General features: G+C 41.8%; 1 protein-coding gene across 2 annotated transcripts in view; it reads left to right on the forward strand.

The window, feature by feature from the left end:
- The window catches only part of Slc8a1 (solute carrier family 8 member A1), a 279,056-nt gene that overhangs the window by 235,268 nt on the left and 17,003 nt on the right, over nt 1-26,785 (forward strand). For both annotated transcript variants that reach the window (XM_038320402.2, XM_038320403.2), the window contains one exon: nt 16,203-16,478. In XM_038320402.2, the coding sequence (XP_038176330.1) occupies nt 16,203-16,478 (276 nt within the window). The remainder of the gene's footprint in view (nt 1-16,202; nt 16,479-26,785) is intronic.

Here is a 26,785-nt window from a genome sequence, read left to right on the forward strand (position 1 = left end):
TCAATACTCTTATAGGGGCAAATGGAATAGACAGATACTACTGCTAAAATTCTAGTATAGGAACTTAACTTTTCTAGTGTAGGAGTGAGCAAGTAAGACACATAGTTCACGAGTGTCTGATCACAAGCTTTGGCTGGAGAACACTGGGAGTGTGGAGGGAGACAGGGAGTGTGCAGGTGACCCCCATAATTCCATCAGTAGACCATTTAAGGGCAGATTTGCTTTCCTAGCAACAGAGTGGCTTTGTGTTCTTAGATATTTTAATAACTTTTAGCAAGTGTGCCAATTACTTCAAGACTGCTTTAAGCTAATGACACGCTGCAGTGTCAAAATGTGAGGGGGATTATGCGACAAGGGGACTATTTTGGACAAGACCAAAGCCATGCATTTGATGCTTAGGTATGAAGAGAAACAAGTATACAGATGTTGATACTTCCTTCATTAAGAGTGCTGGAATGGCAGTTGTAGACACTGAAGAAATCCCTTCCCATTCCCATGTAGCACGTCCAGTGGTTATCCTTACTGTACAGATGGAAGAATCTACATAGTTCAGAGAAACAGCTCATCCCTAGAAGGCAGTGTGTGTGTTTGTGTGTGTGTGTGTGTGTGTGTGTGTGTGTGTAGATGTGTGCACATATGTGTGCATATTTGAAGGCCAACAGCCCATGTCTAATGTCTTTCTTAATCACTCTGTACCTTAGTTTTTGAAGCAAGATCTCTCACTGGGTCTGGAGCTCACTGATTCAGCTAGGCTACCTGGTTAGCAAGCTCCTGGGATGCATCTGCCTCTGCCTCCCTGGTGCCGGTATTACAAGCACACAGCACCTTTCCTAGCTTTTGATTTGGGTGCTGTGTATTGAACTCCCATCCACACACTTGCCTGCTCAGCGCTCTACAGCTGACCCATCTCCCCCAGTCCTGATCTTGAGCTGTGATCTGCTGAGAAAGGCCATCATGTGCCAGTGACTATCTCAAGAGACAAAGTTTCAATGTAAGGAAAGCTGCTGCCACCTGTTTCGTGGATAGGCTAGCCCTGTCACTTCTCCTGAAAGCAAAGCATGCTGTCATCATTCTATACTGAGTCTTAACTCCAGCTCTCTCTCTCTCTCTCTCTCCCCCCCTCTCTCTTTCTCTCTCTCTGTCTGTGTGTGTGTGTATTACTGAAGATTGCACACAGGATGTTAGATATGCTAGACAAGCTCTCTACAACACATTGAGTTATGTCCCTAGCTTTATTTTTTTTAATTCTGAGTCAGCGTCTCAATAACTTGCCCACACTCCTTACAAGCGTATTACATGTGTGTGACAACTCACTCCTCCTTCAGTTCTTTTGAAAAATAGTTAATTAGTGACATGCAAAATCTCCCAAGCCTTATTGGTTTATGTGTGCATATGTATGCATGTGTCTTATTCATGTGTGTGTTTGTAAATGACTGCTTAGAGACAATGTTTAGAAACTTGCCTTTTCCTGAGCTAATTGAACTTACTTACAATTTTGAGATAAAGAAGATCTGAAAAATAAGTGCATAGTTTTTAGGCACTAAATTACATTAAATTACACGAAAGACAGTTTTCAAAGTGCAGTGTTTGTAATTATAACTGAATTTAAGTGCCTAAGGAATGCTAATATTCTCAGGTTGTTAAACAGACAATAAAATTTGTAAAGCAGCATTTATCGAAGGCAGACTTTCATTGGATTTTTAAGATTTCATGGCTAAAATAGTTGAGAATCAGAAAGATTTTCCTTATTAAAAATATTAAATTGTCTTTGAAGGGCTCTGCCGAGAGTCTTTTTTTCCCAAGCAATTTTCTGTGCAAAATTGAATCTATGTGTCTTGCGAAACAAAAGTAATAATTTTGTAAATGGAATTTGGCTTCTCTTTCTCTCTTTCTGTCTCTCTTCTTATTAACTGTATTAAAACTCGTTTCAAAGTAACTAGCTGATAAGGTTGTTCCCCACCTGCCTGAACTGCACAGAGCAGTATCTGAGCTTCCTCTGACCATGATGTATCTGCTCACCAAGTTCTGACAGCTGAGTATTTGAAGAGCTGAAGGACGCAAGAGACTCCGCAGATTAGGAAGGGATCAAACAGTCCTGTTCCAGCAATTCCCCTTCTGTTGCTTCCTGGGGAGAATACCAGAAGCAGTCGTGTGCAGCAGCTGAATGGCTGACACAGCATTTCAAGGCAAGCCCAGTCCCACCAGGTACTTTTAGGATGTGTCCACACATGCACTTCTCAATGAAGCTAGCACTTATTGTCTATCCAACTTGAGTTCCATTCCACCACCCCCCATTCTTCTTTCTTCTTTATGCTCCCCTATCCAGAGAAGCACTTTTAGGTTTGTCTTAAGAATCAAGTCTCAGTCATATAGGGGAAACAGGAATACCAGCACACAGGGCAAACATAAGCTGGGTAAAGCCCACTAGGATGCTCGTCATTTCCACAGCCTCCGTCCTATTCATCACTTCAGCCTCTGGCTAAGGAAGGGTGTGGGAAGTCATAGCAAGGCCAGCCATGCACACAGATGGAGGATTGTGACTCTGCCCCTGGGTGACTCAGCAGATTATCACGCATGCATACCTTCCCCTCATCTTTTGTTCTCCCATGTGTAAAGGGGAGAAAAACATGCCTAATTCATGAACTCACCATAATTTTTACAGGTATAGGTAGTTCAGCCTTGGTTGGACTTCCCATTTGATGGGAGTACTGAATGCGGTATTTCATATACAAGAATACTGAGATCAGAAAAATATTATAACTCAAGAAGAACACTAGGAAGGGGCAGTGCCGAGGTACAGGTCAGCTAAGGAAGATCTCCATTGTAAAATATGAACTCACAGGCAAGGCCTAAGGCCTGAGTGTGTATACACAAAAACATGCACATGGCAACACAGAGATCATGTGCATAAGTGCACATGTGCAGACAATAAATGCACACCTCAACTGCCTGATAATCTGTGACTTTTTAAAAAAAGAATTGCAACCCATTAACCTTTATTTCACTGATAACTTTAATTAATAAGTTTTCTAAAATAATTTTAAATATAATTTTTTGCATTTTACATAGCACCTATTGGCATTTTCACAATGAAAAGAAACACACACACACACACACACACACTCACAAATATGAGAGAGAAGAGAGAGCTCTCAAAATGACCAGAAAGAAAGCCCTTCTTGCTTTCTTTGTTCAACCTCTGGGCATATCCTTGACCAAGTATATAAGTTTTCTGACTTTGAGTCTCATCAGTAGAGGAATGAGAGGGCAAGGCTAGGCTAGCACTAAGGTACCATCCCATAGGGAGACCTAGGAACTCGGTCAGTGACCATCCCATTCCAATTACCAGTGGTAACACTGTGCTTTGTTATGGAGAAGCACATCCTGCCTACCCACCTGCCTTGCCCAGATTAAACATTCAGAACAGTGCGATACATTGTATGTCTCTCCTCCCAGTATAGAAAGGATGAGGAGAGATAGGCCTGAGTTAGGCTCAGAGGAAACTAACTGAGATGGTAAAGATGCAGAAGTGTTGGTTGCCTAACTGTCATTCTCTAAGGCCGGTGGAAACTTCACTGTGTATGAGAAATCACTCAATATAGGCCCAGTTTGGCTCAAGTAGCTGCTGTGCCCAGCCTGCAGGCAGGTCACAGATCACATCAGGACACAGCCAAATGAACCTGGAGACTGGCACAGTGTAGGGGTTGCTGCTCTTTCCAGTTCTTTGCCCATAGATTTGCTGGGTGGATTGGGAGGGTTCTCAATGAAAATAAAGTGTTTAATTTCCAAAGCTACCAACTCAGTAGTTCCCCCCAGACAGTAATTGACTTAAATAATTGCCAGCCTGAAGACCGGCCCACTCCAAAAGTCCTAAATAATAAAAATGGAACCTCAAATGAGTTTCAAGGGATTTCCAGGCAGTCTGGTCTAATAAGATCGCTTCCCAGAAGCCCCTGTCATCAAATAACACCATGAGGACGTTCTCATTACATTACTGGTGCTGGTGCCGGGTCACCTTCAAATCCTACCTATGTAGTTAAAGATGATGCTGCTTGTTCAGGTTTGACACAGTCTCGGTGGGACAGCGTGGCAAACAGAAAAGAGGATGCACCATTTTGACTTATTTCTCATACACTGCAAAGATTCTTAAATATCCTTTGTCTAAAATCTTAAATATCATAAATCTTAAATATTCTCTGTCTAAAAATCAAAGAAACCAGTTTCATGAGATAGGGTTGATACAATTGTTTTGTTTTAAAAGAAAGTCTGTGAAGGGCCAGCAAATTAAAGGTTGACTTACTCTGCTTAAATAGCACTCTCACTTATTTGGCAGTCGACTATGAGTACGAGGATCTATATACATTGCTTCTGCTCATTGAAGCCACACTTTAAGCAGTACGACTGAACATTCTGAGGCTCAGATGGTGACCTAGCTCCTGAGTGTCACATAATAGAAAAGGACAGCTGGCTTGTGGGACCTCACCTTTGCAAGTCTATACCCAGAAAGCATTGAGCTTGGCCCTATGTGGCTCCCTTAGTCATGTCTTAACTGGTAGCAAGTCAGGTGAAGCAGGACAAGAAAAGGAAGTTTAGCAATGGCTAAGTCTTTTGATTGTGAAGTTGGGGGGTTGGAAAAAATGTGCAAGTCTAAAACAAATGCACTGAATGACTAGAAAGAAAAGTCAATCTTCCAAAACAGTCTAGATCAGACTGGAGAGATGGCTCAGTGGTTAAGAGCACTGACTGCTCTTCCAGAGGACCCTGGTTTAGTTCCACATAGCAGCTCACAACTGTCTGTAATTCTAGTTCCAGGGCACCTGATACCTTTACACAGACATACATGTAGGCAAAACATCAATGTACATAAAATAAAAATAAATCAATTATTTAAAAAGGAAAGGACAGATCAGTTTCTGGATTTCACAGAGACTCCAGGTTTGTTCCCATCCTAAGGAACCCAGGAGGCTTCCAAAGCGACTCTATGACTTTGGGGCTCTCTTATGTCTGATCCTATATGTAAGGTTGATTGTTTAAATTCCGACAAGAGTCACTGGCCAGCCTCTTCTATAAGTTCTTGGCCTTTCCCTGTGACTTATGACAGTCTCTAGCTAGATTCTTCATGCCTTGAATCCCCACAGGCTTCCCCAGCCTTGTGCTGATAGAGTAACAATTACTGGACATGAAGAGTGGCTAGCACTGCTGCCGTCCCCCTTAGCTCTGATCCCGTCTCGCAGCACGTAGCTGGAACAAATTCTTTGTGAGAGAAACTGCATTTAACTTACTTAATTCTTACATTTTTGTGCTTGAAACCCTTAGTGTCTTTGATCCCTTGAGTTTAAATAGTCAAAGAGCCGCAAAAACTCATTGCGTTTCTCTAGGTCAGTCCTTTAGCTTTCCTGGGCCATGACTGGAAGCGATACAACACTCAGCCTTATGAGTTGTCTTTGAGACACAGAAACAATGAAGGAAGGAAGGAAAGAGAAATATTGTTGGAATCCCCAAGGATCATTCGTCATAGGCAATCAACTTGCATAGTTCTGTTATTTGAAATAACACCTTAATGGAGATGGAATATCTACCTTTGAGCATGTGTTAAATAAATTCCGTAGTTACATTTGATCAAAGGTCACCACAGACATCAGATGCACTATTTGTACTAAGCATGTTATGGCTTCAGATCTAGGAAATTAAATATATCTGTGCATATTTAATATATATAATATAATTTTATATGTAATACAAATTAAATATATAATGTAGACACAAATATGTTTAATATATGCACAAATATAATATATACAATTTCTTATACACCTGCTGCATTTTAAGACTACTTTGAGACATCTGTAATCCTATAATTTTTCAAAAATCCATATGCGCATGGCACATAGAGGTACACAAGTACGTACTTGTAAACAGAAAAAAATGTGTGTGTACAGATTGAATATGCAAACAATTCATATTTAAAATCGCACTCTCTGCCACAGTTGTTGGTGGAATGCCCTTGCCATTTAGCTGATAATTATGAAGCTACTCAAGAAAAAGTAAAAGTAGAAGGAATGAGCAAGAGAACACTGAGGACAGCAATTTCCAGAAACTCTTTGTGGAGATATGCTAGGTCGTACTAGTATGGAAGCCTTATGATATCCATCAGTTTAATACTGTCAGCGGTAACAGGCAAAAATGGAGACTCCAGTAGCTTTCCTTCATCATTCTGGAACAAGGCAGGCAGGCCAGCCACCATGGGGTGCAAGTACAGAAGACAGGAGGCAGAGCAATTATTTTTCTGGCCCCTGGATATGTATTAGCTGATTTTTTTTTCAGAAAAGAAATTGGCTTGTTGAGCTGTTTTTCTCTTAAATTGCCTATTATGAAAATCTTGAGGAAAAGACTGTACTGAAGGGCTCCAGAATGAGTCAGCGCTCTCCTTCCTAATCCTGAAGTCATATCTCTAATGCAACTTTTGTCTGGAGAGGCTCGGCTCTGCTAACAATGCTCCATCTCTGGATCCAGTAGCTCTTCTGTTGGCACTGGCTACTGCGATGTGAAGAGAGAGTTAGCTGTTGCTTACCCATCAGAGCTTAAGACACAGGGGCACTTTCCATCCCTCAGTGGGAGCCTTTGTATAGAGTTTCCATGGAGAAAACATTTCAGTATTGTCCGAAGAACTGGAAAACATAATAAACATACCTCCTGCATGCGCACAGACCCTCACCCCCCCACACACTATATAAAGCAACGACCCATACCACAGCAACCCACAGCACTGATTCTTGCTGTTCACAGCGTGCCCTCTTGATGAGGATCTTGTCATCTTTAATGCTATGATGAAAAGCCACTTGCCTAAATCAACTTTGATACACACTCCCCACCCAGCACATATTTCCTTCCTTGTCTTTGATCATTTCTGGCTGGGTGTTTTATCTTTTTTCTTGTTAAAACATCTTAGGTCCAAATCATGGCCAAGAACAGTGTTCTACTATTTAATAAAGATTGTGGGAGAGAGAGAGAGAGAGAGACAGAGAGAGAGAGACAGAGAGAGAGACAGAGAGAGAGAGAGGCTCCTCCCAGGCAGCTTTCAGATGCAAGGCTCTTGCTACCCTGATACAGCAGTGTTCTCATTTTCCTGTTGGAACTGTGGGATGCCGGCTTCACCAGTAAGGCAGACATTCTATCTGTGGGACTCAAGGACTGGAGTCCCTGGGCCAGAGTGTTTGCAGAGTGTATCAGTGAAAGACCTTGACCTTGCTTTGGTGGCTAGCTGTTTTCTGTCCCCACTGCTCCTGTGCAGCGCCACCGAGCCCACTCAACAACATGGGGACATGGATATTGGATTCTTACTTTGAGCCGAAGATTCTGAATCTGAAGCTCCCAGCCCTGTTTCCATCTTATCTGGCTTGTGCCTCCCAGAGTTCCAAGCCTGTAAGCCGTTTCTAACTCTATGCACAGACACATACTTTGCCTCTGTATGCAATATCTTTCCTCGTTACATGGCTATTTTTTCTGGGCTCACAGGACACCTGACCTTAGGGGCTTTTTCTCAACTAGTCAGGTTCTCTCCCTCCCTCACCCCCCCCCTCACACACACACATTTACATTTTTAAAAATCTCATCATGAAAGAAATAGCTAGTTGTACCTATTATCCATTTATCCAAAGGAGGATACAAAGGGACTCTGTGATGTGCCCACGTTACTCATGGACAGAGCCTGTTTTCAGGGGTGGGCGCTATTTATGGAGATCTCACTGACAATGACAACTGGGGAGAAGGAGGTAGGAGCATGCAGATTGCCCTGAGCAATTGCAATCACTTTGTATTGTGTAAACCGAGGCCAGGATTAGAATCTTGGGTATGCACTCACACCACCACTCTGTCAGCAATAGATTCATGTGACGTCAAGATGAGAACAGTCCATCCAGGTGGCCCTGGGATCAGGAAAATGGTTCCAGGAAGGTTGTTGTCGCCAGCGAAGGACAGGAGTTCTTCCTTCTTGGTGACCAGAAAGGAAGATCTTTGAACCAAAATAAAAGAGAATTTTGGTCCACAACAAATAAACCATTAACCTGAGTCTCATAGCAAAGCTGAATTCTTAAGAATAAAGTGGAGCCAGCCATTCTCCCAAAGACTAATTCAGCATTTTATAAATCACTCAGGGACTTAAAGAAGACAGATATTTCTCAATTATACCTTCCCCAAAACAAAACCGATGAGATTAGATTGTACCTGAATGAATGTTTGCAGCACAAAGAGATTAGTTTCCCCTGTGGACACAGTGGATCTCGTAGTCATGGCAGTGAGGAAGCAGAAGGAATTTTAGAGCTTGTAAGCAAGTCACCTGCATCTTTAGATCCTCGATGTGTTTCATTAATATGGCCTTATTAGGTTCCCAGGGATGTGAAGGGGTGAGTTGTGTTCATTTACCATATGCACAAAAGCAAGTGTTCCGGGAGGGAGTAGGTACCCCAGCTTCACTACAGCCACATCTTAGGGGCCCTGGGTGTCCTTCATGCTCCCCTGTCTGAGAAGAGGCTTGGGTAACCTACCCTTCATGTAAATTTGATCATTTGCCTGGGATGTAACATCAATGTTTGTTGACAGCAACAGGGTCATGGCTGCCCCAACAGCACCTCCCATCTCACCTCCCTCACCCTAGAAGGCTAATTTAGACACCCCTGCTAACAGGACCACCCAGGTCATTCTCAGAACCCAGTGTGCCCGCCATAACAAGACCATCAACAGTACCAGGCGATGTGTGCATTTGCTCTGTATGGGTCCTACTTGCCGAAGGTTTGTTTCTTAGGTTACTGAAGCCTGCAGGAAATGGGTTTCCATTGCTGGAACCTGGAATTGGTCATATCCTGCAATTCATAGATTATTAGAAAACATCGAATTTCATGATTCTTGCTCTGATATAGTGGGGATAGGAGCTAGAGGCAATAACACGCATAACAGAACAGGCCAAGCAGTTATTGTGTAAGAAAAGTGGGGGTGGGGGGAACACCGAAACTCAAGCAGCCAGAGTTTCCCTCCTAAGAGTTTCATTGTGCTGATAATCTGACTTACAGAGACCTGGAGCATGTTAGTGGATCTGTTTTTCATTTTGGCAGTGGCTACAGGCTGAGAAATATTGTGGCACATGAAATGTTTATTCATTTGTGTCAATAGTCCTAATAAGAGCTGGAAAAGCCTCAGGCTGATGTCCATGGCCTCTCCCAGGGGCTCATTTGTCCCAAGGTTGAGGCTCACACACTGAGGGTAAGGTTCTTTGGGAGTCCCTTTCTAATATTGTCACAGGTCACCTGACCCTTGACTCCCTAAGAATAATCACCGGTCCTATAGAGAAGAATGCCCCCCAGCTGCCTGTGGCCTGGAAATAACTGGCAACATTTATCAGGGGGGGCCTATATAGCATCTTCTCCACACACGGTCAGGCCAGATGTCCAAGCTGGAACTGCTATAGCAATTTCTAACTCAGATTTGACGGACAATGATATTGGGATCCAGGGCATTCATTGAACAAAAGTAGGATACAAACTGGAGAGAACTGTATCCCAAAAGTGACCCGGAAATTATTGATGCGTGCCAGTGTCCAGTAACCACAGATTCCAAGACCAGTGTCTCCATGCTAATTCCAGTACCATCAGCTAGAAAAAAAAAAAAAAAAACACCATTCAGTTGTAACACCTGAGTCTCTCTCAGACCTTTGGCTCCACAGGGCTTGGGCAGTAAGAAAATATGCATTTTCTTCCTGGAGGTCAGCCTGAGCTGCCTACCAGAACCACCAAATTCCGATGGTGAAGTTGTGAGTCCTCTGGTATAGATGACTCTCTCAAGGTTGACACTGGTGGCCATCTTTAAAAAAGTGGTTATTATAGAAGAAGCCACATGAAGGAGCCGGTTGAATCTGGCCAACTTGAAGTTCAGCTTCCCAGAATGCCCACCTGTTTCAGATGACAGAAGCAAATGGCTCCACTTTCTCCTCTACTTGAGCAGCTCACACAACTGAAAAGACGCAAACTGACTCTTAAGACCTCTCTCTGACAAGGAAGTGTCTCTCTAAGTTTCCTTAGGAGAAAACTTTAACGTCTCCTTTACCTGCAAGAGTATGTAGCTGTGTTCTCACTGAGCAAGCGAAAGAGAATGGTGGTTAGGGTCCAGAGCCAGAGCCAGAGCAAGAGGTGAATCTTTAGGGGAGGGGTCACTGAACTTGTGACACATAGAAACCATAAGACCAGAAAATGATGATTATTCTTAATAAAAAAAATAACTTAAAAGTACATGAAAGGGTAAAGGAAAAAAATTAAATCATAGTAAGAACAAGATAGTAAGATGCTACCAGTGGCTTAACTCAAGCTTTATGTACTAGACATACAGATTATACACAGGTACACATGATTAAGGAAATAAAGCTTGGCTTGTTGAATCTTGGATTGCTGTTGCTGCTGTTCCTGCTGTTGCTTCTGTTGTTTTTATTGTTATAGCTGTTATTGTTGCTGCTGCTGTTCCTGTTATTGCTGTTATTGTTATTATTGTTGTTGTTACTATTGCTGCTGTGGCTCTTCTTGCTGCTGCTGCTGCTGCTATTGTTTTTATTGTTGCTATTGTTGTTATTATTGCTGTTGCTGATGTTCCTGTTATTGCTGTTGTTGTTACTGTTGCTGCTATTGCTGCTGTGGTTGTTGCTACGGCTGTTGTTGCTGCTCTCCCTCTCTGTAGAAGAGAAAGGGTGAATTAACTGATGGACTGATGGCTATGTTTTCTTTTGCCTTTTCCATTCCAAGATTTCCATTTCAAAGGTCTAAACCTTTGCAGGCAATGGGAAATCAAAATAGAATGGAATAGGAGCACTTAGTTTGATTCTGTATGTTAAGATGTAAAAGAAGGAAAGATTCTGGCATGGTGGAGTAGAGAGCTCTCTGTATACCTGTGAAGGACTAGAACGATCAGACACAAACTCAGGCTAACAGCCATCTGTGTCTCCCAGACTGCCTTACACATACACGTATGGCCCTTCAAGCAGTTTCCTGGGTTCTAGAATGGGCAGTTAGATGAAAGTCAATATGTTCTGAACTGGAAAGCTGACCTTTGTCCACTAGAAATGGGAATAAGAACCTGACATTTTCCAAAGCAGAGATTCCAAAATGGTCACACTATGATCCTTCCTTGCTTGTTTCCCTGTGTGCATGGTCCCCAAAGATATAAAGAATAGCATACATCTGACTCAGTAAATAAAAATGATGTCTGAAAATACTAGAATTCAAATGTTATTGATTGTGTGGGCCAATATTTTCATATTCATTGAAGGCACAGCATTGTATATAGCTAGCACAAGGCAATGGAAGGGTAGAATCTATATGTGATTGATGCTAAACCTAGTTGTTTCATTGGGGCACCATGTAGGAATATGCTCCCTCAGGCAGCTAAATCAAATCACAACTTAGCTACTGACCCAACTTACCAACTAAACAATTATTGTAAAATACAAATTTAAATTTCCCAAGTTTGAGATTCTTCCTATATAGGATAAGAATAATGATGCCCACCTTAAAGTGTTACTGTGAGGTTAATATAAGGTCAGTATGGGAAAAGACTTTGTTTTTGGCTCGGTATCTGTCTCTAGCTAGGCACCTCCTCATATCCCTTCTTTCCGCTCCTCTTTAAAAAAAATCAGTTTCAGGAAATAGTGGTATGATGGTTGGCTTGAGCTGCACATAGATTATTGACGTCAGACTGCTGGGGCGGGATTGATTTATTGCCTTCCCGTCAGCAAACTACAATGCTGGGCTATAGCACAGGTCTGTGAAGGACCCGTGCTTTTACCGAGGACCCAGATCTTTCCTCTCTCGGTTTTCAAAGCAGCACCGTGATGTGGCAGTTAGCAAACTCATTTGACAGACGTGGATCTGAAGCTTGGGAAATACAAGTGTCTTCCCAAGAAACAGAAATTGGTCTGCAATATTTCCGACTCAAGTGCAGCTCATCCCGGCAGCTTCTTTTTCTGGTTCCCAACGCACTCCTTGAGGCCCATGTTTATGGAGGGATGTCAACAAACATGTGCTTACTGTAGAAGATAAGGTATCAGCTGGTGGCAAACCTCGTGCCCAGCTGCCATGGCCCAATGAGCCGATGATACCCTTGTTCTGTGCTCCAGGGGAGTTGAAGTGAAGCCGTCTCCACTACCTGCACATTTAATAATTTGGCTATTTTTATTGCTATATTTATGGAGGCCAACGTGTATCAGGAAAGCCATTTCTTCTAAGGCTCCAGGAGGGATTAATGGGACACAGATTGTTTATCTTTCCATTAGTGGAATCTATAAAGCCTAAAAGAAGGATTCCGCGATAAGAGGGATTTAACTGAGAGACTATAAAAGCAAACCCACCAACTTGTCTATCTCCATGCCAGCCCAGAGGAGGGATGTGAAGGGATGTGCAGCCCCAGGCAAGCCTGCACTGACAGGCTACAGAGCCAGCAGATGGCTGTCCTTCCTGCTGTGGAATAAAAGATGCTCCCAAGTTATCGAGAAGAGGGTTAATGCTCCATTGCTCTTCGTGAAAAACACTCTTAAGGATAGTCCAGCTGGTGATGGACACTCTTAACACTCGCTTGTCCTTCCCCAAGACAGGATAATCGTGCAGCATGCATGGCAGCCAGTGGTCATTTTTAATCATTATGTGACTTGTCAGCTAATCCTTAAAATTTATAAAGTTCAGTGAGACCCCAGGGGAAAAAATGAACATACAATTTTAATTTAAAATGTTACATGATACATGATACATGCGGATTTTCCATCAGATTCAAACATGACAATATTTAAGATTCTCTATAATACTGGAAGGCTAGGTAATATTCTCTCTGTGTCTCTGTCTCTGTCTCTCTCTGTCTCTGTCTCTCTCTCTCTCTCTCTCTCTCTCTCTCTCTCTCTCTCACACACACACACACACACACGTACATACTTTATGCTTTGGTTTTTGTTTTTGAGACAGTGTCTTGTTTACATAGCTCCAGCTAGGCCTCAAACTCACAGAGATCCACCTGCCTCTGCTTCCTGAGATTAAAGGAGTGCACCACTACACCCTGTGCTTTCTGCTATTTTGTTTTAAAATTTTTAGGAAACAGCATGTTAACTGTGCCATGAAATAATGGTGGGAAAACACAGCTGTATACCTCAGTAGAAGGATATACTAATAAGCAACATGATAATTATTAGCTTGAAGCATCCTCAGGAACCTGATACAATTTGTCTAATTATTCCCCTGAACAGCCCTCCTGGGAAAGGTGTTATTATTTCCACTTTCAAAATAAAAATAATATCTACTCCTGATTTGCATGTGTCATTTCTCTTGAGAAGTTTCATTCTTTGCTTTCTGGTTCATCTTTAAACTTTGAGACTTAATCATTCCCAAAATAAATAACTTTGCAGAGGCAGAATGTTCTTTGCTACTGTGGATGATTGATAGAAATTCAATGTTGACAAAACATTTTCGTCATATATCCTGAGAAATTATAAAGTGCCCTAAAATATGGAAGTTAAGAGAATGGTCTGATACAAAAAAATATAACCAGAAATTCTAGTGCTTTTGTAGAACTCACAGGAGGACATGCTTACAGAAAGTGGGAAGGACAAGTCAGGCACAAAACTAACATGGCTCTTGTCTCCCTCACACCTTAAGATTAACAATCAAAACTGAATCGCAGTTTTATCTGGAGCAAAAGCAGGGTAAAGAGAAGTGGGAGTGGTAATGAGAGAAAGGATAAAGAAGTAAAGAAGCAGGGAAATTTCCTAAATGCATGTGCAGTGTTTGTTTTTAAGTGGCATGCAGCATTAGTGCATAGTTGTGGCTACAGTGTGATATGCTGATATTTGTGCCCGGACTTTAAGAGGTGACAATAGGAGGATTCCGAAGAGTTGCTGCTGGTTGACCAAAGCTGCCATAATAAACTGCCACAATTGATGCTTAAACAGAAGAAATTTGTTCTCTGTGCATCAAGGTGTGAGTCGGTTTGGTTCTCCCAAACAGTCCCTTGGCTTACACATATACATGTACTTGTCATAAGGTCTCACTGTGTAGCTCAGCTGTCCTCAAACTCTGACTCCTGCCTCTGCCTCTCAAAGAATGAACATCGGGACTGTGCCACCATGCCCAGATTCAATGTCTTTCTGGTGCATCATCTAACATTGCTGATCAAAGGCATTATCTCTCAATAAGATCGCGTTCTAGGGGTTGGGGGTTAGGGCTTCGAAGCACTGATTGGAGGGAGGAGTAGAGTGTAATCCATTTCAGATGCTTTTATTTAAAAAGCAGTTTCTTTCAGAAAAGGCTGCTAAAAATATGTTCTCACTCCTACAGTATGAACCGGGGAGGTCAACAATGCTTTTTCACTCCCAGAATTTTCTCTCAATTCACTTGACTCAAGTTCTTCTCCTGTGCAGTCCCCAAAGGTGATTCTGTACGTTTATGGGAGCATTCTCCTAATAGTTTATTGGCTACCTCCCAAAGCCTCAAAAACAAGGCTACATTTTCTACAATCAAACTCTTTATGTAATAACTGCAGCCATGTGCTTGTGGAAGAGCAGCTCATCACTTTCTTGCTAATCCTGTATGGTCAGGAGAAACCCAGGCAATCTGGCTTTGCAAGTTTCATGCCACTCACTCTCTGCTCCAAGTCGGAGTGTGCTTAAGGGGGTTCCCACACTTCTTTTTGTCCCAGATGGCGTTACCCTGGACTATGTCACACAAAGAGTACAGGCGTTTTCTTGGTGTTGGCATTCTCATACCATACAATCAGCTAGAGAGCTGCCAGCCCCACCTGCTGTCGACCACATTAGTTGGAACAAAGTTAATTCCACATGATGCTGGAGAAAGTAAAGAAAATGTTCAAAGAGAAGCTTCTTTTAAAAATCGTCCCCAAACTCATGAACATGTATTTTTTAATCACTCTGAGAAAGGTGACATTGACTATCACAATTTGAAAACACATGAATGGGGATTATTTTTACTTAATATGTATTATTTTTACACTAATCTTATGTCACCTATATGAACTATTTCTTAGGGTATTGTTATTAACTTCCTGGCCTTTTTAACTAGCAGGTCTCCTGCATTTATATGTGTGTCCAAATGTGATTTAACTGGAGTACTTGTGATCTACATACATATATTACATAATTCCATAGTGAGGTAAAATCAGTAGAAATGCATGCACGCATTCTTTCAGTTGGCAGCTACTTAGTCATGTAAGTGATGGAGATGGTACCGAATGCCAGGGATATGAAATAGTTATCTAAGTGATAGAAATGATAACCAAATACTAGAGAGACAAAATGTATAAAAAGCTCATGTCAAGTGGAGAAGAGAGGACACTGAACAGGCCTAATTTTAGATAAGGCAGCAGCTTTCAAAGTTGAATAAGCAGTCAACTCACAAGGGGGGTTTATCCGAGCCCACATTTCTTGTCACATTCAATGAATTGAGAATTTGCATTTCTAGTACATTCCAAAGTGCCGTTGCTCAGGGAACTCACCAAGAACTGTTCATCCAAAGTTCTGAGTATGTGGAACTATGGCAGCCAGAAGAGGGGTGAGAGGCATTTTAACTGATGGGTGGAGGGGAACGATGGAGGGGTGAGAATATGAAGCCAGAAAATGTGATGATGATTTTAAAATGCCAATAATAGTAGTAGGCTAAGACAGGGCTGGAAATAATTAAGGGAGGTGAATCTAGAATGGAAGAAAAGGCCCAAAGCTGCACTTGGGGTCCTTGACTGAATGCCACATCATAGAAGTCACACGACTGTCAGTCTTCAATTAGACTTTAAGCTCAAAGAGAAAACCCTCGTAGAACTTTGTCCAAACTTCCAGAAAGCCTTCTCTCTCAGCTTTCCAGGTTGGCAAGACATCTTTTTCATTGTCCTGATGGCAAATTCCACTGGGAGGTAATGTGAGCAGCATGGAGGGTGTATTGATTGTGTGAGCTTTTACCCCTGACCACCCAGCCACAGGGAAATGGTTTCGGAATACCACAACCAATAATTGCGTCATGATGGCTGACTTTTAGAAAGCCCTAAGCTTCAGTGACCTCTGATGGCCTCCTGTCGCTCAGAGGAGCGTGACAACCATCTAGAAGGAGATGAAGGGAATGGAAGAAATCCCTAGAAGCTGGGTCTTAATGAAATATGTTTTGCTTTATTTTCTTTCCTAGGGGAAGATGACGACGATGATGAATGTGGGGAGGAGAAGCTGCCCTCCTGTTTTGATTACGTGATGCACTTTCTCACAGTGTTCTGGAAGGTCCTGTTTGCCTTCGTGCCCCCTACAGAATACTGGAATGGCTGGGCCTGCTTCATTGTCTCCATCCTCATGATTGGCCTCCTGACAGCCTTCATCGGAGATCTGGCTTCCCACTTTGGCTGCACCATTGGCCTGAAAGACTCCGTGACTGCAGTCGTGTTTGTCGCTCTCGGGACCTCAGTGCCAGGTAAAGGATGACTGATGAGACTCCCCTAAACTAGAAAGCACACCACACACACACACACACACACACACACACACACACACACACACACACACACACCTTTGAGTTCATTTCATGTTGGCCAGCTACTCCCTGGCATGGGGCATGACCTGGAGTGTGGAAGATATACCCAGTGACACTCCTTTGAAAAAAAAAAAAAAACAAAAAAAAAACAAATGGTTTTTTTATTCCCAGCAGGTATCAGTGCCAAATACCTTCTTGGATAGGGTTGGGGCTCTTTGTCACCTTCCCCTTCCTCTGTGCTGGGAATTTGTCTGGTTGGAACCTGTGCGGGTCCTGTGTGTGCTGGCACAGTCTCTGTGAGTTCTCCTATGTATCAGTCCTGTTCTGTCTGGAAGGTCCTTCAACTTGGCGTCATCCACCACCTCTGGCTCTTATATCTTTCTACCTCCTCTTCCACATAGATCCCTGAGCCTTGAAAGGAAGGATTTGATCAATTTAGCGCTGAGTGTTCAAAAGTCTCTCACTCACTCACTTCGCATTGTCCAGTCTTAAATCGCTTTGTTAATCTCCATCTATGATAGGAAGCTTTTCATAGTTCTGAGACCAGCCGCCAGCCAAAAGAGAGGAGGGACCATAGCACCGCTGGCTTACCTGTGGCTTTGATAAACTTCAACCACACTTCATACCAAAAAAGAAAAATAGAACACGGCAATTGACTCCTTATTAAAAGAATACAACAAAACCATTAGCTGTTGTAATGGTTTTTCTGCTCTGCCAGAAATGCTTCCCATTGGGACGCAGCCTTCTTTGTTGTAGTATAGTGAAATTGCCTATGATTTATTACAATATTGACTTACATCGTTCTCCCTAAATAAGATATTCACAGGAAGTTTCAGAATATATGTGTGTATGTCTATACCCACACCACACACACATATATACATGTATATTTGTTTGTGTGCATGTGTGTGCATATGGAATCTCCTTACCCCCCAAAGCTATGTAATTAAAGATGCTAAATGACTATACCATTTGGCTGTATTCATCACATTGATTCTCACATCTGTTTTATTGTATCCCAGACACCTAAAAGGGAGGAAATGATGCTATTGTTTCTGGAACACAACACTTGATTGCTACAAGTGGACAAAATTAAGACAAAAGTAAAATGAATGTTCTCCATGTCAACCTGCTCTTAGTCAGCACTGACTGTAGACCCAGCTGATGTCTTGACACTTCTAAATCTGAAGGGTTACTGCCTACTGTCTGATGAATTGCTTTCTCTGATACTTAGACTCTGTGATGGCCATATCACAACTGAAAACTTCCCCATGCGATTCTTATAGCCCTGGGGCAGGCTTGAATACCCACATGCCTCCTTGAAAATATCATTTACCAAATTGTTCTAAATATATAGGGGAAAGTTTGTGGCTTTGCAGATGAATGGGCTTTTCTCTGATCACACCAGCAGATGCCAAGAGCTCATTACTGTGCTGGTGGGGCAGGGGAGGAGGTGGCTACTCATAAGAGTTCTCACTCTTCCTAGTGCTTGAAAGCTACACCTGGCAGCAGAGCAAGGCCTCTTTTTGGTTTTTTCTTTTTTATTTTATTGAGCTATACTTGCTCTCTGCTCCCTCCCTTCCTCTCCCCTTCCCATGTTCCAAATTTACTCAGGAGATCTTGTCTTTTTCTACTTCTCACATAGATTAGATCCATGTATGTCTCTCTTAGGGTCCTCATTGTTGTCTAGGTTATCAGAGATTGTCATTTGTAGGCTGGTTTTCTTTATGTCTAAAAACCACTTATGAGTAAGCAGATATGATATTTATCTTTCTGGGTCTGGATTATCTCACTCAATACGATGTTTTCTAGATCCATCTATTTGCCGACAAATTTCAAGATGTTGTTATTTTTTCTGTTGTATAGTATTCCATTGTATAAATGTGCCACATTTTCCTTATCCATTTTTCAGTTGAGGAGAATTTAGGTTGCTTCCAGGTTCTGGCTATGACAAATAATGCTGCTATGAACATAGCTGAACACATGTCCTTGTGGTATGATAAAGCATTCTTTGGGTATATACCCAAAAGTGGTATTCCTTGGTCTTGAGGAAGGTTGCTTCCTAATTTTCTGAGAAAATGACCATACTGATATCCAAAGAGGCTGTACCAGCTTGCATTTCCACCAGCAATGGAGGAGTGTTCCCTTTACCCCACATTCTCTCCAACATAAGATTTCATCAGTGTTTTTGATCCTGGACATTCTTACAGGTCTAAGATGAAATCTCACAGTTGTTTTGATTTGCATTTCTCTGATGACTAAGGAAATTGAGCATTTCTTTAAGTGTCTTTCAGCCATTTTAGACTCCTCTGTTGAGAGTTCTCTGTTTAGGTCTGTACTCCATTTTTTATTGAAATATTTGTTCTTTTGATGACCAGTTTTTTTGAGTTCTTTGTATATTTTGGAGATCAGACCTCTGATGTGGGGTTGGTGAAGATCTTTTCCCATTCTGTAGGCTGCTGTTTTGTCTTGTTGACCATGTCCTTTGCTTTACAGAAGCTTCTCAGTTTCAGGAGGTCCCATTTATTGTTTCTCTCAGTGTCTGTGCTGCTGGGGTTATATTTAGGAAGTGGTCTCCAGTGCCAATGTATTCAAATGTACTTCCTACTTTCTCTTCTATGAGGTTCAGTGTGGCTGGCTTTATGTTGAGGTCTTTGATCCATTTGGACTTGAATTTTGTTCATGGTGATAAATATGGGTCTATTTTCATTCTTCTACATATTGATATCCACTTATGCCAACACCATTTTTTAAATATGCTTTCTTTATTCCATTTTATATATTTTGCTTCTTTGTCAAAAATCAGGTGTTTGTAGATGTGTAAATTAATATCTGGGTCTTCGAATCAGTTCCATTCATCCTCCTGTCTGTTTTTATGCCAATACCAGGCTGTTTTCAGTACTGTAACTCTGTAGTAGAGTTTGAAGTCAGGGATTGTGATGCCTCCAGAAGTTCCTTTATTGTATAGGATTGTTTTGGCTATCCTGAGATTTTGCTTTTCCTTGTGAAGTTGTGTATTGTTTTTTCGAGGTCTGTGAAGAATTTTGCTAGGATTTTGATGGGCATTGCGTTGAATCTGTAGATTGCTTTTGTAAGATTGCCATTTTTACTATGTTATTTTTACCTACTCAAGAGCATGGCAATCTTTCTACTTTCTGGTATCTTCTTCAATTTCTTTCTCCAAAGATTTAAAGTTCTTGTCATATAGCTCTTCCACTTGTTTGGTTAGAGTTACTCTGAGATATTTTGTGCTATTTGTGGCTATTGTGAAGGGTTTTGATTCTCTGATTTCTTCCCTAACCCTTTTATCATCTGTGTACAGGAGGACTACTGATTTTTTTGAGTTAATCTTGTATCCTGCTACATTACTAAAAGTGTTTGTGATACTGAAAGTGTTTGTGAGTTGTAGAAGTTCTGAGCAAGTCCCCTTTTCTAAGTCACTGTCCTAGATGAAGGAAGAAGCTTCCAGACAATCTCTTCTAATCTTGGACTGATGGAGTGAGCCACAGCTTGGTCCTCAGCCCTGTCCCTTCTCCTCCCACAATTTCCTGGGACAATTTCATAACATACACAGCATCTATATACCAGTCTATATACCAGTCCTTGCCTGATAGATGTATGTCAGCAGCCCCTGCCTTCCCGAGCTGGGATACATAGTGTTTACCTTCATCTTCAGTTCCAGCATGCCTTCCACCTAACGTGTAATTAACAGGTTCACATAACTGCCCCCCCATCTTACAACTGTTCTTTATGTGGACCCTACAAGTGTCTCCTGTTTCTCTGCTTTCACTGGAGATCTTCTGAAGAAGCAATCAGACCAAAGTTCTGCTTATGGTCTCCAGGTGGCTCCTTTTCTCACTTACGATCACCCTCAGAGGCTTCAGTCTCCCCTGCAGACTTACATCATCTGGCCATCCCATGACATTCCCTCTATTCTCTTTGCCCACTGTTCTTTGGGCTTACCACCCAGCTTTTGTTCTCCACAGCTGAATCAATTGCTTTCCCAGGCTTTCCCTTTTTGGCATCAAACACTCTCTCCCTTCATGTGCACAAAACTGTCTACTCATCTACAGTTGTGTGTAATCTTAAGTGGCACCTTCCAAGTGTCAAGCAGACTACATGATGTAATGTATTATCATAGTTTCTTTTCTGTACAGTTTTATTACTTCATGAAGCTCAAAGTTATTTTTTTCATTATGTTATTATTTATTCTATCTTGTCTCTGTCTCTCTCTCTCCATGTGTGTGTGTGTGTGTGTGTGTGTGGTGTGTTTATGTATAGCTTGTGGGAGTCTGTTTTCTCCTTTCATAATGTGAGTCCGAGGGATCGATCTTAGGTCATCAATCTTGGTGGTTTCATTCACACATTTACCTACTAATGCATCTCACTGGCCTCTTGATTTTGTTCTTGAATATTATTATTAATATTATTATTATCTATTATTATTATCTAACTCTCCCAACTGTAACGTTCATGCAATCAAAAAAAAGCCAGTTACTTCTATCATGCCGTGATTGTGTGTGTTTCAGTATCATACCACACCACACACACACACACACACACACACACACACACATGAATGGGCAAACCAGTCTTCTACCCATTAGTGTTAATGGACTCAATCAGACTCTTCCTAAAGCACTCTAGAGACTGCTAAGCATTTCTGATTATTGCGGAAGACAAATAAAGGTTATTTTCAAAGCCTGGCTGGCTCCTGAGGAATAAGGCAGATCTGAGAAGGCCCTTGCTGTGCGTAGAGTAAAGGGAAGCTGAAGGCACGGAGGACCTCAAAGGAGAAACATTTTTTCTCCTCATACTTTTGTGTATCTTGGGAACTGTGTTGAAGAACAAGACAAACCTTTGCCTCTGCTTCTTCTATTCTCTTCTATGATTCTTGTTCCTAAGACCCAGAACTCAGGCCAGAACTTTTAAGTTTTTAAGTATACTGTATTATCTCCCCTAGTCCAAAACTATCACACCCACTGTTTCTGTGGGAAAGAAAGCTCAGATTCAAAAAGCATACATGACAACTAGCACTCGGAAATCAGCCTGTTGAAAAGGAAAGGCCTTCTCTGGTTGGAACTTTATTTCTACTCACGGTAATTCACCGGGATAAGTCCTGTCTGTGGGACCAAGACCGTCTGCTTTGTATTCTGGATTCTAGATATAGGCTTTCCTTTACCTCTTCTTTACATTGGATTCAGACAGAAGAAAACATTCTTCTGCTGTTACATGGAAACCTCTTAGGGATTCTGTAGTTGCAGGTACTTTTGCTCACCATCCCCAAAGTCCGGCCTTGGTTTTTCTGCATTATATCAACTGGTCTGTACTTGATGCTTGCCTGCTGCCCCTCGATCAACTGGTCCATACCTGATGCTTGCCTGCTGCCCCCTCCATCAGCTGGTCCGTACCTGATGCTTGCCCGCTTCCCGCTCGAGCTTGCCTTTGCCAGCTGCTCACTCCAGACCAGAAAATTTTAAAGCCTGAGTATTCTAGGCTGCCTCTCAGCCTCTGGCAGTGTAAGGTTTTCTGTTTCCTTTGGTGTTCTGACTATCCTTTGAAATAAATCATGTAGGAATTATTTCCCTTTGGAGGTTTTAAGACACGAAACACAATTCTAGATGTTTTTTGAGCTTTTTTTACAGTTTGTATATAGAAAAATTTCCAAATGAAAGCTCTTATTTTGGAAGGAGCTTATATCATTTTTGAATTATAATACCCTCGGACTTTTTCTACTGACTGTCCACCCCACTCTCTTTCTGCAGTGCCAAGGTGCACTAGGGCTGCAGTTCAGGTCTCTGTCCTGTTATTCGCAGCGTGGGTCTAAGAGTCTTCTTGACTCTCTGTGCCTGAGTTCTCATGCCTGAAGAGTGGACAGTAATACCACATGGCAGTTCAAATAGAATTGATTAGAGGATTGGATAATACATTCTGAACCCTAACATATGAAACAGGAATTAATCATCTCAGAATTAATGCCACAATCAAGTCTGAACAATGTCAAAAGCATTGGAGGTCATCAGAAAATGATAACAATTGGAAAAAGTTATGAGCAGGAGAGGAAATTTTGCAGCTGACCACAAAGCTCCAAGCATGTGTTAGATGTGTGCACTGTACTCCCATTGCCTATTATTTACATTTTTTAGTAATATCATGTTGCTCCCTTGCAAGTTCGGTTTGTGTAATTTGTGTATTTTGTCCCTTAGCTCCTGCTCCTTCAACGTGAGCTTGTTCATTGTTTTCCTCCATGCTAGCAAACATACTGTCTTTGTGATATTTTTACAACAAAAATTACTCATTAATGGTTTATATCTCAGTTTTAATTTCCTAGTTTTGAATAGCTCTCAGAACTAACACATCCTATATTATATTTAAGTAGTGAGTATCTTATCACTTTCCACATCACGTTGCTTTGGTTCTCAGTGGGCTTTAAAATAGCTTGCATGTGGCAGAAGTCATACTACTATCTCCAGGAGCTGCAAATCTCAGTGTCACCCTGGAAATGTATGAGGTACCATATCTACAGGTGAAGAGGGTGGTGGCTCTTTCTAAAGTCAGCTCCACAAGAGAGTGGACACCAAGGATTTCATGATTCACCAGGCTAAGAGAATAAATTATTTGTCTACACTTAAAGTTCGGATGGATGGAATTTCTGGATTTATAATACAGCTCTTGGTCATTTATTCTGCCATGGCATTTTGAGCATATATTTAAAGTACTATATACACTCTTTCCCATATGCCTTACAATTTTCCTGGAGTTATTAATTTCTCTTTGCCTCAATTTTGACGTTTTACATTTTTCTAACATGGCATCCTGAAGTTATATGCAAACCCTTGATCCCAGGCTGTTATTCCATTTAGAATGCAAATCAGACAGTAGGCTTTAGTCTTCAAACAATTTCAGAAATTAGTAAAGACTTGCCTTTATAATCCTATACTCATTATTTTAAAAGTCAACATTTTAAAGCTTGGTTCACTGGCAACTTTTAGAATTATTCATCCCTGAAACAGCTAGGGATAAACAAAATGCCAAGACACTCCTCATCAGCACAGACACACATGGCTAAGGAATGTGCGCAAGGAGATTTGTCATTGCAATGCGAGGTCAAGCTGCCCATTGTACACGGCTGTGTAGGTGTGGGTGGGTAGAGCCCAGAGAGACTCAGGATGCTCTCCCAAAAGACAAGAAAAGCATTTCTGATAGCTTTGGAAATCAACCTCCAGGAGACTGAGAGTGAGCGTCCAACCAAGGATTTGTCAAAAAAACATGTTCAGTCTGTCCCTTGCTTAACCATGGAAATTGGATCAGAAAAGGACAGGACAACACTCTACACAAGCAAAGCTCTTCTCAGTGGGAAATTGTACCCAACCATTCTAAATCAGCAGCCATCTGAGCACCAAAGAGATGAGCAGGGAGTCATATTGGCACAGTTTCCTCTTGCAATGCATTCAAAAAGACTTGATGTTTTTGGTACTGAGCTCACAGACAGGTTGATAGTTCACAGACTTCGGTTTCTGAAAGGTTGCTCACCCTTCTCCCAGTCTAAAGATCAAGATATAAAGAGAGGAAATAAAAGAACATGAGCTGTCGAGCGCGGATCAGAGTGCAAACCATCCCTCCCTCCTCCACTTTCGTGCCTGAAGCACCATGGAGGCACATTGGCTAACGTCTGTATGCCTTGCTTTCTTGGCCTGACTCTGACCAAAATTAATAATGATAACCTCTCTAGAATGAGGACATGATTCAGCAATCGAAGTGCGTGTCTGGGAAATATGAAGGGGAAGATTAGGATAGCTGCAATTCCCGCATTCAGAATGTGGAGACAAGAGACTCCTGGAGAAGGCGGGCCAGCTAGACGAGACTAATCAGCAATCTCGGGGTTCAGTGAGAGACCCTGACTCAATGAATAAGACAGAGAGCTACTGAGGAAGACTTCTGATGTCAACCTTAGGCCTCCATATGCATGTGTGTGTACGCATGTGAATCCACATGCGTACACACACACACACACACACACATATGAAGATATCCACCAGGGGAACAACTGAAAATATCTCTCACAGAACTGTTGTGAGATTCACCTGTCTTTTGGGTCAGGCAAAGCTACCTAAAGAGAAATGTTCTATCTCTTTTATTCTTCTCATTGAATCTGCTGGTTAAAAAGTTTAGCCCTCCTGGGGTATTTTTCCCTAAACCTGTCAAAGCATGGATAACTATACAAATCATAGGTCTCCCCTGATATAGTATGCTGGGGTTTTGGTAAGTGGACAGCCCTTCTGCCTTTGTCTCCTGTAACTGTGAGCCTTGGGACACTGACCCCTCAAGTTAGACACCCACTGTATTTAAGGAGAGCCACTCTGCAGTGTGTGTGCATATCTAGTTAGATGATAAACATTTCATATCATCCCTAATGGTCTGCCCACAGCCTACATTCTCCAGTGCCTATGGTGTCAGCTCCTCTAAAAGGCTGCCTCGGGGCAGGAATGTTTAGTCTCCTGATACTCTAACTTTAGACAGCCAGTTTCTTTACTACCAAGAAAGGTCAGAACAGCTAAAATGGGACAGGCAGACCTACAGTCAGGCTGGAGGCAAGGCCACCCAGAGACAGTGCCAGAGAGGCTGCCCCGGGCAGCACTAGTCACTCTTGGTGGCAGGCAGGAGCCATCTGGAGGCTAAGTACCAGCACCGTCGCCCACAGTTAGGTGATGTAACTAGAGCTGAAAGAAACTTACAAGAACAAAGGAAGGTTGGGTACCAGATTTCATAAGAATTGTTCTGTTACCAACACCACAGCTGCCTTTGCTCTGGAGTAAAACATGCCACAAGAGAGACAGTGCAAGGAGCTCAAGACACATGTAAGAACCTGGGAGATTCATTTTCAAACTCTTGCAGCTTTGATTCTTTCTTCTCATTACATGTTTTTTCAAGAGAACTTTCAAGTTTTCCGTTAGAAGTTCCTGAACTTATTTTTCCCAATTTTGCAAAACTACCTGCAAAACTATCAAACACAAGGCTGGGTCGTGACCAGGAAGACAGCGATGTTGTCGGCTGCCCAGGGAGCAGAGCTACTCCGCATATGTCGTGCCCAGCCTGAAGCCTTGCAGAGGCTTTGGATTAAAGCCCCAATTGCACACCAGCCAATTTCACGCAGCCTCGTTAGAATCACAGGGTAAGAGTGAGGAGCTAAAAATATGTGAGTCTATCTTATCTGAGACTTAACACACTCTCTGCCAGTCAAAGCCAGGACACCGGCAGAAATGAGATGCTAAGTGGGTGTGCACACAGATCCATGGATGCATGTCTTCTTGTGCTTGAGATACTGTTATGCTTATGTATTGCGAGTGATGTAAATCTCTACCTCTTTTTATCTTGGGTATGTGTCACAAGAAGCAAGCATCATGTAGATTAAAGGCATCAGTCCCTTTGGCACCACAAAGTTCAACAAGCTTGCAGGCCAGTGACAAAGGACGAAGAATAGTACTCTGGTTGATTTTCATTTCTTCATCTTTATATTTGAAGATGAGATAATGAAAAATCTCAAAGACCACTTCTCTGTTCTCCTCAATTCAGGCCCATCTTAAAATTTGCACACTTCTCTGAGGCACTACTTACAAGCCACACAATTCACACATTTGAAGAATGGTCGCTGTTTAGTGCAGTCACTGGGTTATGCTGTCATCATTCTGATCCTATTTTAGGGTGTTAAATAATCCCCATAAGATCCCTGATGGTTTTAAGATAATCATAATTTCATTCTTCAGCCTTAAGCAATCCCTCACACAGTTCCTGACTCTATAGTTCCGTCTTTTGTGAGTTACCAGTGAAAAAAATTTCAATATAAAAATGTGTGTTCTCCATTTTATTGTGATCATATTTCCTCTTATAATACAGAAGGGCAGAAGTTATTATAAACTTTTAAAGATGTTTTAAAATTCTTTTCACCAGACATCTTGCAACTCTGTGTGGGGTTTGTCCATTTCTATTGCTTTGTGCCTTTGTAGATTTGAACGCCTTAAAAACAATCCCAAATATTTCCAAACACCTTCTACCCCAAAATACTATTAATTCACACATTATTGTTTACTAGGAGAAAAACTTACACAGTGGTACTTAGAATCAACACTGAGGAATCTTAGATAAATCCCCCTTGTTTAACTTTCTAAAAGTGTGAATGTCTTTGACCATTTCAATTGTTGATCATAACACAGTTTCAAAAAGCCCAGTGTCATTGATTCAGCTTTTCA

The sequence above is a fragment of the Arvicola amphibius genome, chromosome 2, assembly GCF_903992535.2.
Source record: "Arvicola amphibius chromosome 2, mArvAmp1.2, whole genome shotgun sequence".
In the NCBI taxonomy this organism is placed as follows: Eukaryota; Metazoa; Chordata; class Mammalia; order Rodentia; family Cricetidae; genus Arvicola; species Arvicola amphibius.